Genomic DNA, 18,035 nt, shown 5'->3' with positions numbered 1-18,035 from the left:
GAAAGCCCACGGGCAGCAACGAAGACTCAGTGAAGCCAAAAAAACCCCAAAACAAACAAACAAAAAAAACTACTTAATTGCTAAAAATACTAACCATCATCTGAGCCCTCAGTGAGTGGCAGTAGTAACATCAAAGCTCACTGACCACAGATACCACAACAATCATAATAATAATGGAAAAGTTTGAGGTATTGTGAGAATTATCAAAATGTGACACAGAGACACAAAGTGAGCAAATACTATTGGAAAAATGGTGCTGGCAGACTTGACACAGGGTCACCACAAACCTTCCATTTGTAGGAAAAAAAAAAGCAGTATCTGCGGAGCGCAATAATACGAGGTCTGCCCATACATGAATGTATGTGATTATAAACAATGAAGCCTAACTCACACACAAGTCATTAAAATTGCCAAGCAGCGTACGTTTTATCTGTGCCTGCGGTTAGAGCCCGAGGCTGGCTGCCGTGGCCCAGCCCCGGGGCTCTTAAACCTGCCTCAGGGCCGCTGGCCGTCTGCAGGGGCCACAGGCAAGTCGGAGGTGACGGGACCCTCAGGAGCGGGAAGGGCAGCACTGCGCTCCCGGCGAAGCACAGCCTCATGCCCACCTGGGCCGGGGGCTGCGTCTTGTCCCTGCAGGGCCCCACCCCGCCCTGAGCACACCTCCGATAGCCGCCTCCGCCTCGGTCAAGGGCCCGGTGCGGGGCCGACCCTCCACTCTCTCCTGCCTGGCGGACACCTGGTCCCGCTCCGTCCCCGCACGCTCCACGCTGCTCCTCCCCCAGGCGGAGGGTTCAGGGGCGACCCTCCCGTGTCCACCGTGCCAACAGGCACCTGGGACGTGCCCAGGAACGGAGGTCCCTGCCCTCGAGCTGACAGCCTCCCGGGCAGGAAAGCAACTCCAGCTACTGGGGAAGTGACCCAGCTGGGCAGCAAAGCGCACAGAAGGACGAAGGGAGCAGGTGGGGTGCAGGCTGGCAGGACAGACAGCTGCCTCCTAGAGAGGGCGGGGCCGGGCGGCTGGGCGGTGGGGGCCAGCCCAGAAGTCAAGGATCGGAGGGTACAAGGTGAGCCAAGTGGTCACCGGCGGGGCGGCAAGGCAGGGTGTTTGGGGCCTATCTGAGCACGTTGTGGTGCGCGGGGCCCAGGATGTGTCTGGGGGCCGGGGCTGGTCAGGAGGCGCAGGGAAGGGCGAGCCAGGCTGAGGGGTGGTGACCCTGCCGGTCAGGGTCCGGGTGGGTGGAGGCGGCGAGTCGGCCGAGGGAAGGAGTGCGGCAGGGCGAGGGTCCGAGTCTGCAGGTGACCCGTTTGGGGAGGAAGATGAGGCCGGGTTTGCACCGTGGGGTCTGAGACTTCTCCCCGGGGCCCTGGGGAGTTTAGGGAGGTCGCGGCAGCACAGGCCGCTTCTCCTGTGTGTCCCGGAGGCCACTGCTACGGCAGCCGCCCCCTCAGCCGCGGGACACTGGGAGGTTCCACCTGACCCTTCACAGCCTGTTCTGCTGTCCTCCCTCTGGGACTTGTGTGTGGAGCGTCCGCGGGCTGCTTCTCACGCCAGCTTTTCCCACACCACTGGCAGCTACATGGTCCTGCGGCATCTCCTGGTGTCCCGCCCCGGACACCTGCAGGCCGCCTTTCCAAACTTCGTGCTCGTCAATTCTTTCTTTCTGGGCTTCGTGCTATTAAAAAATGACTTCTTCAAATCCACTGAAAAATCACTGAGCTTGTGTGTTCAGTGAGCTCTCTGGGGTCAGAGCGGCCCCAAGAGGCCCACGGTCCTGGTCTGGGGGGCTTCGGCCCTCCCTGCCCTGGTCTCCCTGTGGCCAAGCGTCCCGGCTCTGGTCCGGATTGCGGACACGTCGCACGCACGCTGCCGGTGAGGGTTTCCTGCCTGGGTCCCCGCTGAGGCCCGAGACCAGCTCCTCTCCCCATGGCGGGTGAAGGTGCCCAGAGAGACGCTCGGAAACAACCACGGCAGCATCACCGCTGAGGTCACAGTAATACTGCAGGTGCCAAGGGGACGCCAGCAGTAGAGCGGTCAGCAGCAGCTCGTGGATGGCCAGCCTGGGTAGCCAGGGCCAACCCCTGATTTCCAGAGCAAAGAGCACCTCTTAGGAAACTCAGTGGAGAGAAAGCAAAACAGCTGCTGCTCTGCCAGCCATACCAGCAAGCAGACCTGCCCGCAGGCCCCAGGTCAGAGCAGAGCAAGAGGCCCTGCTGTGTCCCCACAGAGCCCCGAGCCTGGTGCCCACACACAGGCAGGGAAGCAACCCCACCTTCCCTTTCAGGCCTTCCCAATACTGTGCGTCCCCAGCAATTTCTATTAAAAAGGAGAAACAGCACAGCAAGTGGGAGACACGGTAAGGAGGAGGGATTCCAGGAAGCAAGCTGGCACGCGGGCTCCGAGGGAGGGTTGGGCAGCCCCCCCGCCCCCCCCGCCCCCAGCTGGGCAGTCAGATGCCGGCGCGGGAGCCCAAGGCCTGGCCAGCTGACGCCGAGGCTTCCAGGACCTGCCAGGGGAGTCATCAGGAAACCTGGGGGGCCGGGGCCTCGCTGGCGATGCTTCAGGCTATGGCCTCATCAGCGAGCGGGCACGTTTCTCTGCCTGGTCCGTGGCGCTCTGCCTACCGACCTCGCTCTTCCCCGAGGTGGAACAGGAGCCTGCGGGGCAGCTGCCTCACCTCCCCCCCGAGTCCACACGCCCAGCCCCCGGGACGCACCTCCGGAACCGCCTCAGCCACCAGCCCCACGGCCTCACCTGACCCCCAGGCCTCCTCCCAGCAAAGCGGGGAGGCTGAGGTCCCCAGGATCCAGCCCCGCACTTGGAACCTACGGGCGCCAGGAAGGTGAAAGGAATAAGGAGGCCCGTCTAGGCACAGAGGGACCCCGAGCGCCCCAGAGGTGGTGGGAGGGTCTCAGGACTGGGGAACCCCCAGCCCCTGCTGCCCAGGCCCCCAGCAGCAAGCCCCCCGGGGCCACCCACCTTGTGTCTCAGCTCCTCCTGGTCGTCCATCCCGGCTCCGCCAGCGTCGCTGAGGACGGGGCTCAGCAGGGGAGTGGAGCCCTGCTCGGCTGGGCCCAGTGGGCTCAGGCTCGGTGGGGTCTTCCAGGTGGACGGAAGCTGAGGACTCTCCACGGAAAGGCCTGGAAGTGAACGGGCGATGGAGCGAGAGATGAAGAAGGGCAGACCCGAGGGACAGCACCTGCCACCAGGCCCTTCCGGGGACACGCAGGCCTCAGTGTGACATAAAGGAACGGTGAGAACAGGTGACAAGTGAGAGCCCGCTTCCCCAGAGAACCTCCAGGGCGGCTTGGCCCAGGGCTCTGGGTTCCCGGGGAAGATGCGGCCGCGATAGAGCCAACGGGGAGGAGGGTGCACACGTAAGAGGCCAAACTGAAGCTGACTTATCTGGAAAAGAACGTGTATTTCAAGGCTAACCATTCACTTAAAAAACTGGATCACACTCGTCATACTGTTTTCTACTTCCTTGAATTGTTCGTTAGCAAGGATTTTATTCTGATTTCTAGAATCATACCACAAAAGTAACTAATACTTAATTTTTTCCCCTTCTGAAAATAATGTTTGCTTTCGACCAGACTGAAGCCAAAATTCTGGCCTCGTTCTATCTCATCCAACATTTTAGGATGAAGAAATTCTTTTCTATTTAAAAAAATCCTCAAAGGTTTATTTCTAACGTTTTTCTATGAGAGATTAGTAACTATTAAATGCCACATTTGAAAGTTACCTTAAAGCAGAGTTTTAGAGGAGACATTTAACTGTTCAAAAGCAATTTAAGATAGAAATTTACCTTGAGTTTATAAATGTATAGCGTTTTAACACCCAAACTACCATTATCTCTAAGTATGATTATTAAGTCGGTTTACAAAACGCTAGAAGTAACACAACGGGTTTCAAAACGAGATCCTTTCACACCGTGATTGGGGACCAAATGCAGTTGCCCACGGTGACCAGTTTATAGACCCAAAACTTGGTTTATTCAGCCTAAAGCGTGAAGTGTGTAGGAGGCAGGCTGGTGCAGAGAGCTTCCTGCTGGCGGGGCTGCCACACACAAGCCCCTGCAGCCCTCCACCGTGGCCTGAGGGCGGGAGGGAGCCCTTATTTTCACATTGACAAGTTCAGAGCTCTGGGAAGCGGAGACCCCACCCAGGGCTTCTGGGGATGGGCTACCAACGCCGGAGAGCAGAGCTCTCCTCTGGGATGCTCACAACCACACAGATTTAAGACACAGAGAAACGTTCACTGACATTAGAAAACCTGGACAACGTAAGAACGTGAAATTATTGGAACCAGTTTTATTAAAATCTGCTTTTATTACACATTTAAAATAAACTAAGCCACCTTAAAATAGCGTGCGTTGCCTACGTCCCCTCCCCCGACAGGCCTGCACTGTCACTTCTGCGGGACCAAAGCGACCGAGGGCTCTGGGCTGTGCCCGAGCACGGCTCCTCTGACTGCAGAAGAGGCTCGTTTCCCGGCGAGCAGTTCAGGATCACACTCCAAGGTCCGCTGTGTCCCTAAGTAGCCCGGAATTGCATAATGAGACACCTCTACACAGTGAAAATTCAGAAAAGATGTAGAAGCTACTAATAAGCTGTCTACTTATTCTTCCCAGGCATGTTGCTCAAGGTGTGAGAACCAAGACGCTCACCCTCGCTGGTTCTGAGGACAAGTCCACGGGGTGACCCTCGCGTCTTCCCGCCCCGCACAGCCCTCCCGCCCGACAGAAAGCTACGAGTGCACAGTTTACCACAGAGTTCTTGCAAAACCTGACTTTATTTTTACAGAGCAGAAGGTGACAGGCGAGGAGGTGGTGTTAGCTCTGAAGCCTCCTGTGACAAGGCTGCAGACAGGCCCGGCCAGGGTGGGCTCGGGGGCCGACAAATGGGCCGACGAGCGGGAGACCGAAGCCGAGCAAGTGACCCCCTCGGGACAAACAGCTCGTCTGGAGTAAACTGTTTTGGTTCTAGGGAGGTTAAAAGCCATCATTGATATTATCATTGTAGACAAGGCTGCCCTCACATCTGCAGGTTCCACATTTGAAGATTCAATCAATGAGGACGGAATATATTGGGGGGAAAACGTTCCAGAAAGGCCCCAAAAGCAACACTTGAATTTGCCGCTCTGGCAACTATTTACACAGCATCTTACATTGTATTTACAACTATTCACAGAGCGTTTACACTGGATTAGGTGTAATCCATTGTACCTAATGTAGAGATGATTTAAAGTATCCGGGAGCATGTGGGTGGGTTGTATGCAAATACGACGCCATCTCACATAAGAGACTTCCCTGTAAGGGGTTCTGCTATCTGTGGGGTCCTGGAACCAATCTCCCGTGAATACCAAGGGACAACTGTACTTATTACTTCACAAAAATTGTCAACTCACAATTTAGTGACTCGATTAAAAAGCACCACAGACAGACATTAAACATTTGTTTTTATTAAATCTGTCAGCCGCATCAAAACGTAATACATCATACCTACATCAAATTCTGTCAACACAGACGCTACGAGATGAAGCGAATAAATCTGCGAGGAGCTTTTTAAAGCAAGTGGCAGTAAACGAGGCTGCTGGAGTGTGCGGGCCACTGCCTCTCTGTCGTGACGCTGGTGACGCGCGGGCCCTACGCCCAGAGCATGCCCGTGGGGCCGTGGCTCTGCTGGCCGCTTCCAGGAGCGGCCGGGGCGCGTGAAGCCTGCTCTGGACCGTGTGGTGGTGTGACAGGCTCTGACCTTAGAAAGCCCGGTCCACGTAGACGACCTGTATTAGAATGCACACCAACAGGCAGATGGCTTAAGCATTTTTAAGATGCTAAATGTCAAGTTTTAGGTGCCACGGAGTATGTGTAGCCTTAACTGACACGGTGAAGAATCTAAAATGTTTGTAAACCCAGACCTCTGCGTCCAAGGTCCTCTACTGTCAAACAGCCAGGAGGAGTCAATGTTGCTCTGAGTCACAGGACCCGCTCACACGTAGGTGGTGCGCTACTGCCCCACCATGGCACCGAGAACCACCAAATCCTTGCAGACGAGACAGGTTTGGAAACGCTTCCAAAAGGAAATGCTTTGGGATGGGTGGACAGCTCTCTGTGTCTGCTGTCCACCCAGAGCTCACAAGCAGCCTCTGCTCTCAAACGTGCAAGGTTTGACCGTCTTCAAAAAAACACTGGAAAGGTAAAACTTCCGTTTCAGTCACTCAGCAGTGAGCCACCCTGGGAGATGATTTTCTCTGTGGCATTCTTTATTTCCAAACATTTCTAAATATCCATCTTATAATTTTTGACATCGTTTTGAGAAGCGCAGCACTGTGCTTTGTGTAACTTCCTTATCGTCTGACCAGGTGATGAAAGAGAAACATCACATTTAGACATTCCTCAGCTACTTTTATTTCATACCTTTAAGTTCTCTTCTTCAAAACTCTGTAATAAAATAAACAATTCTGAAACTTTTTGCCTTATAGCGGAGCAAGAGTCAGCTCCAGTTTGGAAAATTCAAGGTCAAGTTTGAAGGTTAACATGATGGAGGGAGTGTAAGGTCTGGAAGCTCCCTCTATGGCTGGAACAGTGACCACTAATCCCATAAGAAAAGGGAAAAGCTGATTGTCCCAAAGAACCCAGGTAAGCGTGGCCCTGATGAGTCGCAGGAAACCACATCTGGCTCCACTTCTGAACTAGGATGTCACGAGTCTCTCTTATAGGAAATATGGTTCATAAAATAAAAGTAGGAGGTAAAAAAGTGGCTACTCCAAGGGGTCCAAGCTCCAGCTCACCCCTTCTTCCTGCTGTGTGTTCGTCCATCTCCCAGGGCTGTGACGGCTCAGTCTGGAAGTGGCTGTGGTCACCTGAGACTCGGGGGTGACGTCTACACGCATGGCGCACCCAGGGGAATTTTCCTGAGTCTTCTCTTCTGTTTCCTTCTAAGCAAACAAGACTCCTTCCTTGTTGAGAGAAACGGGGGTGCCAACCTACAACTCATTCACACTCTGGGCCATTTGTCCGGATGACGCCCGCCAGGTGTGGGGTCTCCTCTGCGCGACACGTGTAGGTCGTGTAGGTGGTCCAGGGGGTGTGTCCTTGTTCTAATAAATGACACATTTTGTCTATAGTTTGAGAAGCTGTGACTTATGGATCTTCTGAACTATTGGAGCGACAGAGGCAAGGGCCCCGAAACAAACTATTCAAGTAAACTAGGAAGTGCGTAGGTGATGTTCGTTAGGAAGGAGGTGCAACCTGAGTGAACGTTCTTGGAAAGTAAAGGCCACACAATTTTTACCCTCCTAACTGGTCACCCTGTACATCTACTGGGTTCGTCACGGAGGTGTCACCACCTCATCCCCGCGGGGCTGACGGCAGTGGGGGGCGTCAGTGAGGGACGGGCCGGTGTGATGGGGGAAGAAGTGGAGACCCCCGTGATCCACTGTCCTCTGCTCTAAGGCGGGGTCTCCCAGGGAGTTCATGCCAACAGGAGCCTTTCTAGACGCTGCCAGCTGCCTCCCGCCCCCAGCACACTGGGCGCCAGGTGCCCCGAGACCCCAGAGGGAGCCCGGCCCCCGCCCCGAGGGGCCCGCGCCGCCCCGAGCAGCCCGTCCTCAGCCGGCTTGCTGCAGCCGCTGCGCAGGAGTGGGGCAGCCCCGAGGCCTGAGAGGGGCTGAAGAGGCGGACAGCTCCGCGGGCGCAGCAGAAGCTCGCGGCAGCCGAGAGGGCGTCCAGGAGGAAAGGTCAGTTCAGAATCTGAGCAGCTGCCACGCTTCGGGCCAGGGATTTTATCGGGTGGGGTCTAGCTGACTGCGGGGAAAAGGCAATAAAACAGTCTCGTTTTCAGAATTAAGAAGCCAACAGCACGTGTTCTGTGCACTGTAAGCCCGAGAACCGTGCAGTTCAACCCCAACGCTGCCAATGGTGTTGCTCTCAGCCGGCACCTTGGAGGCTCGTGCGGGCCCAGAGCCAGCAGACCACCAGCTCTCCTACATCCCCCTCTGCACACTGACCACAGGGGCCACGACAGGCCCGAGCGGGGCCGCTGAGAAAAGCAAGGCACCTCCCCGACCGGCCTTCCATAGGGGCGTCGCCACCCACGGCCGGCATGAGACAGTCTGTGGGCGCCATGGGACCAACTGCCTATGAAGACAGACGTCGGTGGTGATGTGAAAAGATACAGGGCTGTTTCAGGGGTTCACCTGACACATGAGATAATCTTCCATGGGTGTAAATCAAAACTATACGCAAGTAGAGGGAAAGGAAGCTAAAAAAGCCATCCAAATCCACAGCAAATATTCCCTTATTTTATTGAGTAAACAAAGAGCTCTGAATTAGTACATATCTGCAAATTTATAAACGGCAGTTTCAACGGGAAACAAATTTTCAAGAACCACAAACCAGGCAACGTCAATGTGTCTTTAAAGAATGAACGAGTTCAGATTTAAAGAGAAATGCCATCCCCTTTTCTCCTCATTCCTGGGGACATAGATACGTTCACGCAAAAGACAGCATCCAGGGTCACGGCGGGCAGGGCGCCGCGTGGAGAGACAGTCCCACAGCGGCCCCCGCGCCCCGGCCAGCTGCGACAAGCTCTGTCACTTCAAGACAGGGGCCGGGGCACAATCCCACGAGTGACTCCGTGGCCTTGAGAACAGACACTGAAATGCCCAACTTTAAGTGCCTGAGAGAACGTGAACATTTTCATCTACAAAGTAACTGTTCTAACAATGGATTTGTTTCTGGTGCTCCCTGAACCGGGAGGGAACAGCGTACCCTGAAGATGCACAACTGGCATCCCTTGTAACACACACATAGGGTCGTGACCCGTGTGCGCCACAGGACCGGAAGCACAGAACACCTGGTGCTCATCCACTCCTCCAGGGCAGCAGGTGAGAAGGTGCCTGCGGTGAAAACCACAACACACACGGCACCAGAGCAATTAAAGGACTGTGCAAAGTGACGCTCTTGGGGATGATGAAAGTTCTCCATGTTAAGCTTTTTTGTGCGGTCTTTATTGCCCATCCCTCCATCATTACTACCATTTTAAAAACGTGTATTAACTGGAAAAAGGAATCCTACTCTAACCCCGCACTGAGAGAATTCCTGTGTGATATGAAAAGGCACACACAGGACGCGCCGTTACCTGCTTTAGTGCTGTCAACCTAACGCAAGGCTGTGTTGTCGTTAGACTCTGGAAACGGAAAGACGATCATAGACTTGACAGCTGGTAAACATAAACAGTCCGCGTAAGTGGAGTGCATCGCTCCAGGGGACGGCGGGCACTGCCTCTGGGCTGCGGTGACGGTGCCGGGCTCCCCCGCGGGCGGAGCAAAGCGCACCGCGGCCATGCGCTCTCAGGCCATGCGCCTGCGTGAGAAGGGCTGCTCCCAAGCCTGCGGGTCCCACGCCCATCTGCACATTCATCCTGTAATCCGTGTCTGTCTACGGGGCCACCCTTCCAAGGTGGTGCCACCGCATAACATGTTTTTTGAAGAAAAGGCAATCACAATGAACAGCCTTCAGCAAACCCAGGAAAGGCCCGCTGCTGGCCTCACTCAGAACCATTCTGGATATTTTAATGTTTCCCATAAACCAGCTCTTACTAGACAGAACACGACAGTGCCACTGCCTGGGCTACAAGCAGAAAGACCGGACCTGTAGGATCCATCCTTCAGGCTCACTTTCCCGGTTGCTGAAGGGTCCCCTCTGGGAGGGGGCTCCTCCCACTTGAGTGAAGGGGAAGAAGGGCTGGGGGCAGAGTCCAAAGAAGCCACAACTGATATTAAAGAAATGGTTTCAATATAAAAGGAAAGCTGTAAAATTAAACATATCGTGAACACTCTGGAAAAGGAAAGTTGTTCAAAATTTCTCCAAATCTGACCAAAAAGCTAACCCTGAATCTGAAAATAACACCTTCACCAGCAGTGTCCACAGAGCGTCTGGGATGCTGGGCTCATTCTAGAGCCACGCTGCCCATGCGTGGAACAGGGGGTCAGGGGTCGGGGTCAGCAGTCAATGCAGCTGCAGGTCCAGCCTCCAGGGCTGCAGGGCCTGAGGGGCGGCCTGAGGGGCAGACCGACGACAGCCCAGGCCGCTCGGCTTCCCTGCAAGTCACCGGTACAAATGGGAAAGAGGAAGAGGAGACAGATGGGCTATCTTGGCCTTGAGCAGCACGCGGACCGGGCCTGGATCCCGATTTGAGCAAACCAGACGTCGGCCAGCACTTTGTCTACCTTGTGGGGTGACGTCTGCGTGGGGCCAGTGAGGAGGCGCCTTACGTTTCAGAGACACATGAGCGCTGAGGAAGGTCGTCAGCACGTCAGGCCCACTTTATAGGAGGGGGGCAACACCCGGGGGGACATGGTGGGGGGGGGACACAGGATGGCCCCGCCCAACAGGCTTGGGCTTCACTCCTGATACGCCTCTTTCCGCTTCTGCATATCCTGAAAACTGTCTAAACAAAAGCTAGAAAATTATCTCCAGAAAATGAGGTTTCATTGAAGAAACAAGACAAAACCTTCAACAGGAAGGCCCAGTAAAAGACGTCTGAGAACAGAACTTATTCAGATTCTTCGACACGTGACGACGACCACCCCCCCTCCCCCCACCGCCCCGCATCCTGCAGCCCCGGCTGCTGCGCTGGCTCAGACCTTCTGCCCAGACACCAGGACGGGCTGCTTTAAAGACAAAAGGACACTCTGTTAGTTCGGAGCGTCAGCGGGCACAGTCAGGAGACTAACAACCAACCAAGGACAGAGGCAGCCGTCGTGTCAACTAAGATTCAGGAAAAGCGCTGGATGGACAGCATCTGTATCGGCTCCTTGCCATATACAACCACGGTGCGTCTTTTCAGTGACACAAAATGTCCCAGACGTGCCATCCTCACCAGTGACGTCGGTCACGGTCATACAGTCTCTCCACAGACGCCGGCCAGTCAGCACCAATGCAGACAGAACCGTGGCCTGGGAGGTGCGGAGGCGGCGGGTGTGAACGTCCCAGGACCGGAGCCACGAGGGACCTGGCGCGGCGGTAAGGCAGCTGCGAGGATGGAAAGTACCGGCCCATTAGGCTGAAGCCCCTGCTGGTACCCGACTGACACCATCGACACCATCGACGGACGGCGACCGAGCCTGCAGGGAAGCCCCGGCATCTCCACGCGGCCGCCGGGAACGGGGTCCACACACACGGCGAGGATGGGACTTTCAGGAAGAAAACTAACCTTTAAACACGGCACTGCTCCACCAGGTGAGACTGGGAAGGAAGCACAAGACCCAGCCCAGGGACTTGGTGACAAATTCAGCCCTCGAGGGGCCCGGCCGTGCAGCCTGTGCTGAGCGCTGGCCCCACGTCCGCGGGGTGTGGAGCGCGGTGCCCCCAGGGGCACAGCCACCTTGGCCTGTCTGCACACAGGACCTTGCCCATGGCCTCTGGACGGATGCGTGCGGATGGGGTCTATCAGAATCAGCCAGCAGCTGTGTCGGGTGCACACCTGACCGGAGGAGACACCATTGCTACAAGAGGCCAAGCCCCCTGCAGCCTGGGGAGGCCCCGGGTGCCCAGTCCCCACAGGGAACAAGCCCCCGTCGGCCCCAAGGAAACGGCTGGCCGGCTCGAGCTAACGCCATGCCTCTCGGGCCAGTTGGTGTGTCTGGTTCTGCCTTCCCTGCAACCGATTACGTGGCGTCCCCCAAGGAAGGTGGAAAGGACACAGTCCCGCTTACACCGCAGGTTAAACCAACGCCTCTCCAAGCACGGTCCCTGGATCCAAAGCCATGGACGCAACCAAGCCTCGGGCACTGAGCCGCCCCGGGCAGTCCCAGAACACAGCACAAGGAGGCCACAGCCCCCGCTGCCCTCCCCAGGATTTGGGTCCTGTGGGGCCTACTCAAGATTTCGCGTAGTCAAATCAGACAAAACCTCCATCATAATTAATCATGGGCCGCACACCTCACCTTAAAAAGCAGCAACAGGCATAAGGCATATATTCCATTAAAGGTCAACATGAATCAGAACCGTGTAACATTCAAAACGCATAGCACCACTTTAGCTGAATCAAAGCAAATGCCAGAAGAATAAAGCTGCAAAGGCTAAATGACCAGCCCCAAAGGATGAGCTAGAGATACTCATCCATTCTAAACCTGCTGCACAGCTTTTAACACTGCTCCAAGCGCAAGTTTTAATTTTTTGGCATTCCAAACGGAACAATCAATCAGAGAATCAGGGGGAAAAAAGAATATCTAGCCATGACCACAAATCACCTTCTGTATCGAAAGCCGACCATCTGAGCCCTCACCCCCCGAGCAGGTGAGGGTCACCCAGGAGGGAACCCAGGAACGGTCAGGACAGGTTTTCATCGACCTGCTCTCCAGGAGTCAAATTCTTTATGTTACTCTGCACATCGAAAAGGACTCTCTCTCCCCTTGTCTGAGCAAAGGGGTTACCGAAGAAGAGGCTCACGTCTAGGGGGGCCTCGGCCTCGGAGCCCCACGAGTCTGTGTCGGAGCCGCTCGGGTCCTCAGCCGTTGTGGGCGGGTAGCTGAGCTGCTCTAACTGGTCGACGAGGTCCGAGAAATGGAAGGCCGAGCTGGCCTCGGAGCGGACCGAGCAGGCGGGGAAGTTGGCCATGGAGCTGGCCTCGGACCGGGTGGCAGAGCCGGGCGTGTGCGCAGACAGGCTGCCGGGCAGCGGCGCGTCGCTGAGGGAGCTGGTCTCGGACCGGTGGATCCGGAGCGAGCTGGTGTCGGACGGGCTGAGCAGGCGCTGAACCAGGCTGGCCTGCGCCTTCACCTCCAGCAGCTCCGAGGTGTCGGCGGGGTGCGCGTCGCCAAGGCTGCCCTCCTCCTCAAACTCAAAGCCGCGCTCCCCACTCCCACGGGCCGGCTCCGGGGAGGACCCCTCCGGGCTGGACGGGGCAGACCCCAGGCGGCCACCCAGCAGGGCCTGCGGGCGCAGACTGCCGTGGGGGAAAGGAAAGGCCTCAGAGCCTCCGGCAAAGAAGGAGATGTCTGCCAGGTCGCCATCTCTGAACTCCTCGAACGCCTGCAGCTGGGCGCTTGTCAATGTGAAAACAGGGTCCCACCGGCGGCTCTGCCGGCCACACGGGGGCCCCCCCCTGGAAGGGGAGGGGCCCACGGTCAAGGCACCCTCACCATGGCCACTGCGACCCGCCCGCTCCCTGCCGGCCCCCCCTGCCTCTGGGCCTAGGGCGGCGCGACTCAGCCCCTCATTGCTGCTGGGGCCACGGCTCCTCACGCCCTGACCCAACCCGGCACCTTGGCAAGGCTGGAATGCCGGCGGCCCGGGGGGCTGGGCCGCGGCCACGCCGCTCCTCTCCGCAGCTGGCCACCTGGCGCTGGGAGCCAGGGGCCCCGTCGGGGAGCCGCTGCTGTCCTTGGAATCGAGCGGGCCCACGGGGGCTGGAGCGGAGGCGGGGCCCGAGCAGGAGGAGGCACTTGTGGAAGACGGGGACGCGGCAGTCCTCGTGCCCTCGGTGAACAAGGTGCTCTGGGGAGCAAACCAGGAGGAGAGAAAAAGGAACACGTGAAATGAGCAATTGCTGCTGGGAAGTCACAAAGCTAACTGGGCCCAGATGAGTACATCCGCACCCACACATTTCTGTCGCAGCTTCTACAAAGGAGGGCAGCAGGGCAGACCTTTCCTTTTAGAACTGAAGATCTGTAAATGCAGACAGGATTTCAAACGGACCCAGGGTCTATTTACATCCCTTGTAAGCCCACTTTTTTCTCTGCGTTAGGCATGACCTGTCTACAAGAAAGGCCATTTCCACCACTAAAGGCCCTGAGTCTCCCTGGCACCTGGGTCACCTTGAAGTTGCCTGGGGCTGTCTCTGGGCATCATCGTTCCCCTGGGGCTGGGCAGCTGGAGGAGGGGTGAGCTGCCCCACTCGGCTACCCAGGCACCCTCCCCCGCCCTGCCAGGGGTCACCGGGGGACAAAAGGCATCGGTGCATCCACACACCGCACGGGCAGCAAGGGCCAGGTCCGCTCACGGAGCTCCTCGCCGATGCCGTGCACAGGAGCCCCAGGCATCTCGGAGGTGCAGGGGCGGCCCTGCGTGTGAGCAGGAAGAGGCTCACGAGGGGGGTGCGGGGTGCTGGGAGGGGCAGTGGCCCCACCGTGCTGCTCGCCACGCCGGGCGCCTGCGCTGTGTCCTTGCTCACGGTCCCACACGCAGGGACACGGAGCAGCCCTTCCCACTCACACGTCACCGAGACACAGCCGTGTCACACCAGCACTCACAACATCACAGGGGGCGGTTAGGCCGAAGCAGAAGAAACAGCAGCAGCGGCACAGCGACTGACCCTTCAGAGACAAGGCGGCCGCTCGCGATCCGTAATATTAGTCTCTTTTCGTGTGTCTACCACATGGCTTTTTCCTAATCATCGACCATATTCCATATTCTCCGTGACTTTTAAAAGACAGCATCAGAGAACTGAAAGCTTAAATGTAACTTTTAGACTACTCACAAATTTGAACTTTGTTAAAGAAACAAAAATAAGTTCTTTTAATTTCAGTTGATTTAACAAGGAATTCCAAAATAGAAAACGTACCTAGAAGAGTTAAAGAATGTTTTTATTTAAAAGACCCAATTAAAAAGAAATTTAGGACACACGAGCTTTAATATATGAGGTACAAGTGAAGCTTCTGGAAATACTGTAACAGTATAAATGACAAAACTGTCAACAAAAATTAACTTTGTGCAGCAATAAAAAGGTATAAATATGAAACTATACAGCCGCACACAGAAAGTTGTGAAATAACAGTACATGAAAAGAGCAAGATTCTATGTAAAAATATGCTTGCATGTGGCAGTCAACACGCAAATGTGAACACAGGGAGAGATGGCAGAGAAGCAGACCTGAAACACAGAGTCACCGATGTCCCGGCCTCGCAACACAGAACTGTCACGTCTGGGACACTGTGGCCAAACGTCTACTGTGAGTGTGTGTGTGCGCCTGTGTGTACCTGTGTTAATATAGCTGTGATCATGTCAAACACACAGGCATACACATTTGTTTCCTGCTTTTCACCCTTAAGATAATACTAAAAGATCCACTCAGTGAACACGGCTTCACTAAGCAAACCACCTCCCTAAGCTGGCATTTAACCTCACTTTGCACTTTTATAGAACTAGTACTTCTCAGTTGTTTTCCTGACAACAAAAAGCACTGTGTCCACTGCACAAAGAGAAGAAAAAATACATAGAGAGAAGCACAAAGAGAAGATAAAAACTGCCTGGATCCAATCGCTGAGAGATCATGTTTGATGCTGTGCATACACTTGTCTTTTTAAATCAAAATGAGGACATGACCCCGGCTGCTTTGCACCCTGCTACTTTCATGCACGGATATTTTCTGGGCGCGTCCTGCTCACGCACTATTCTCCCGAAACGAGATTTTTAAAGGCTCTTGAGTAGCGGCTCACGTGGACACGCCCAGAACTGCCAGTGACTCACCCGGCACAGACGGTGGTCGCTAGGATTTCTCGAATGACAAACAACACTGTCACACATCTCAATGCACAGAGCTTTCTCTTCACTCAGGACTCCTTTCTGCAAACAGGGTCCCAGGATTGGAAATTCCGCACAAATGACAAAGCTAATTTTAGGACTCTTGTTACAACATTGCCAGATTATTTCCCAAAAGAGGACAGGTGATTATATCGTGTACGTTTTACGCAGAAGGACTGACCTGCCTCGGCAGGTTGGCATTTAGGGCGCGGAGAGACATCCGGGTCTTGCTGTGCTTTCTGCAAACAGAGAACAGGCTGTGAGCCCCCAGCCCTCCTCGCCTGACCCCTGTTTCTAAAGCAGCACATGCTGTGCCGTGAGAAGGACTCACATAAAAATGTGGCCAAGACTCTGTTAATATGCCATGAGGCACCTAACTAGAAATGGCAGGATAACAGAAAACAAGCATTCAAACAAAAAATACACGTCCAGAAGAGGTGAAATTATCCCCTTCACACTGAAGGAAAAGTCCCACATGCAAAGAAACAACATGAATTTTCAGATTCAAAGTTTACCATGCTATGTAAAAACATTACATCTAAGCTAAGCGATACAGACTAGAACCAAAAAGCATTATCTGTATCTGTACACAATAACTGTAAATAACTGTAAAATACAAACCTATTACCATTAAAATAAATAAAAGAAACAGAACTCAAGTGCCAAAATACACGTTTACATATTTGAAGTGACTTTTATTCAAATAAAGGTTAAAGTATTTAAAACGTTAATTTTAAAAGCCCATACTTTTCATCATGAAGATGAGAGAATTTACCTTTCATACGGAATCCTCTTCATCCCACCATCTTTGACATAATCCACTAGTTGCTTCTGAGTTCTTCCACTGTGGAAAAAAACCAGATTTTAAAGAAAAGAATAAACAGTAATTCACAGCATTAATTTTTCACAAAAGGAAAAGTAAGACTTGCCCATCCTCTCTCATAAGTTTACATATACATTTAAAAATTATGCTTTGCAACAAGCATAGCCAGTTTTCTAAACAGGTTTTACGAAGCTTATTTTTCCCACTATTTTATTTGAGATGCTTTCTCCAGTTTTACAATAGCTGCAGTCTGTGTGTAGTTCTCTGGAACGTTCACACCACCTCCTTCCTGACTGAGGCTGATCGGCTTCTCAGCCCCACAGACAAGGCCGAGGCCCGCCTGGCGCTGCTGCCCCACCTGTATCTGAAGGAGGAGCCCCTGCTGAAGAGGACGGCTCTAGCTCTGGGCTTCGGCTGATCGGAAAGTCTGAAAAAGGTGTGATACTCTACACACGTCTTCCAGAAGTTCTTACACGCGTCCCTACTCCCCAGCACGAATTCCAGGGTGTCCTGGTAAGGCCCCTGGGAACAAAAGACAAAGGTTCGAGTTACTATATCAAGAATGAAATTTAGGAAGGCAAAAGGCTACTCCAAAGTTAAAGATTAGGACGTTTTCTTCCTCAAAGCTGTATACAAAGACTTCTGGTTCCGTTTACATTTAAGAGAAGAAAAACACAAGGTATATATTCATTGTAGGAACATCGGGAAAATGTGGTCATCTACAATTACACAACTGCTAACATTCTGAAGTTTACCTTTGTAACCTTTTCCCACCTAGGAAACTAAGGCATCTTTCCAGGCCGGCTGATGCATTTATCTATTATCACCCAATCATTCTCCTGGGGGTTTTCTGGGATGTTTCAGATGCCCAGGACACACAAGGTTTTTAGGCTCACAAACATCACCATGAAGAAACTACTGCATTGTCTCTCATGGTTATTCCTTAGGATAAATTCCTAGAAATGGTATATTGAGCTCAGAAACAATGCACATTTTTGAACCTTATGATATATTATTACCAAATTACTTTCCAGAAAGAGTATAATACTTTGACTCCTATGTTTAATCTTAAAAATCTAAGTGCTTAGGGATATAAAACGTAACCTTGCCAGGTGCAGAGATAGACACAGTTCGGAACTTTGAAATATCATGCTATTCCAAAGACAAGTAGCTTTGGAATATAAAGCAGTAATTCTCTTCTTTCCCTGTCCTTTCAGAATAACTGCCAGAAACTTTTTTTTTTACTTACAGAGAAAAAAAAAAGCAGCCTTTTACTTGCATTTTGTACTGTTTTTGGCATTCCTTATACTTCTCTCTCATCCACAGAAGAAATATTTGAGTAAAAAACAATTAAGCTATCTGTTCATACTTTCTACCAAACACACTTACATGCCGCACGTGACCCTGGGGTTTGACAAAAGCTAATCAAGTGCCTTTGAAAAGCTTAGGTGAAGCCTCTCCTCCAGATTGGCCCAGAGCTCTGATCTCCTAGAGTGTGTCTAAGCTGACAGCCTCCTAAGCTTCAACCCCACAGTGGCTCAGCTAATCTACTTTTTATTTCCTAACTTCCTTTGTACAATAGACTTGTAACAATGTGAACATCTTTGAATAGTCTGACGTACTGGATTTTTCCAACTATCAGACTGTACAGACATTTACTTTTTCCCCTTTTTACTAATTTCAGTAAA

At 53.4% G+C, this 18,035-nt stretch overlaps 1 protein-coding gene across 8 annotated transcripts in view; it reads right to left on the bottom strand.

Moving 5' to 3' along the window:
- The window catches only part of FARP2 (FERM, ARH/RhoGEF and pleckstrin domain protein 2), a 91,215-nt gene that overhangs the window by 14,843 nt on the left and 58,337 nt on the right, over nucleotides 1-18,035 (bottom strand). For all 8 annotated transcript variants that reach the window (XM_061189378.1, XM_061189388.1, XM_061189370.1 and 5 more), the window contains 5 exons: nucleotides 16,706-16,869; nucleotides 16,300-16,368; nucleotides 15,706-15,763; nucleotides 13,268-13,499; nucleotides 2,978-3,138 (listed from right to left, as the gene is read on the bottom strand). In XM_061189378.1, the coding sequence (XP_061045361.1) occupies nucleotides 2,978-3,138; nucleotides 13,268-13,499; nucleotides 15,706-15,763; nucleotides 16,300-16,368; nucleotides 16,706-16,869 (684 nt within the window). The remainder of the gene's footprint in view (nucleotides 1-2,977; nucleotides 3,139-13,267; nucleotides 13,500-15,705; nucleotides 15,764-16,299; nucleotides 16,369-16,705; nucleotides 16,870-18,035) is intronic.

The sequence above is a fragment of the Eubalaena glacialis genome, chromosome 1 (assembly GCF_028564815.1).
Source record: "Eubalaena glacialis isolate mEubGla1 chromosome 1, mEubGla1.1.hap2.+ XY, whole genome shotgun sequence".
Taxonomy (NCBI): domain Eukaryota; kingdom Metazoa; phylum Chordata; class Mammalia; order Artiodactyla; family Balaenidae; genus Eubalaena; species Eubalaena glacialis.
The sequence above is the reverse complement of the archived record's forward strand: the minus strand, read 5'-3'. Positions and strand labels throughout refer to the sequence as shown.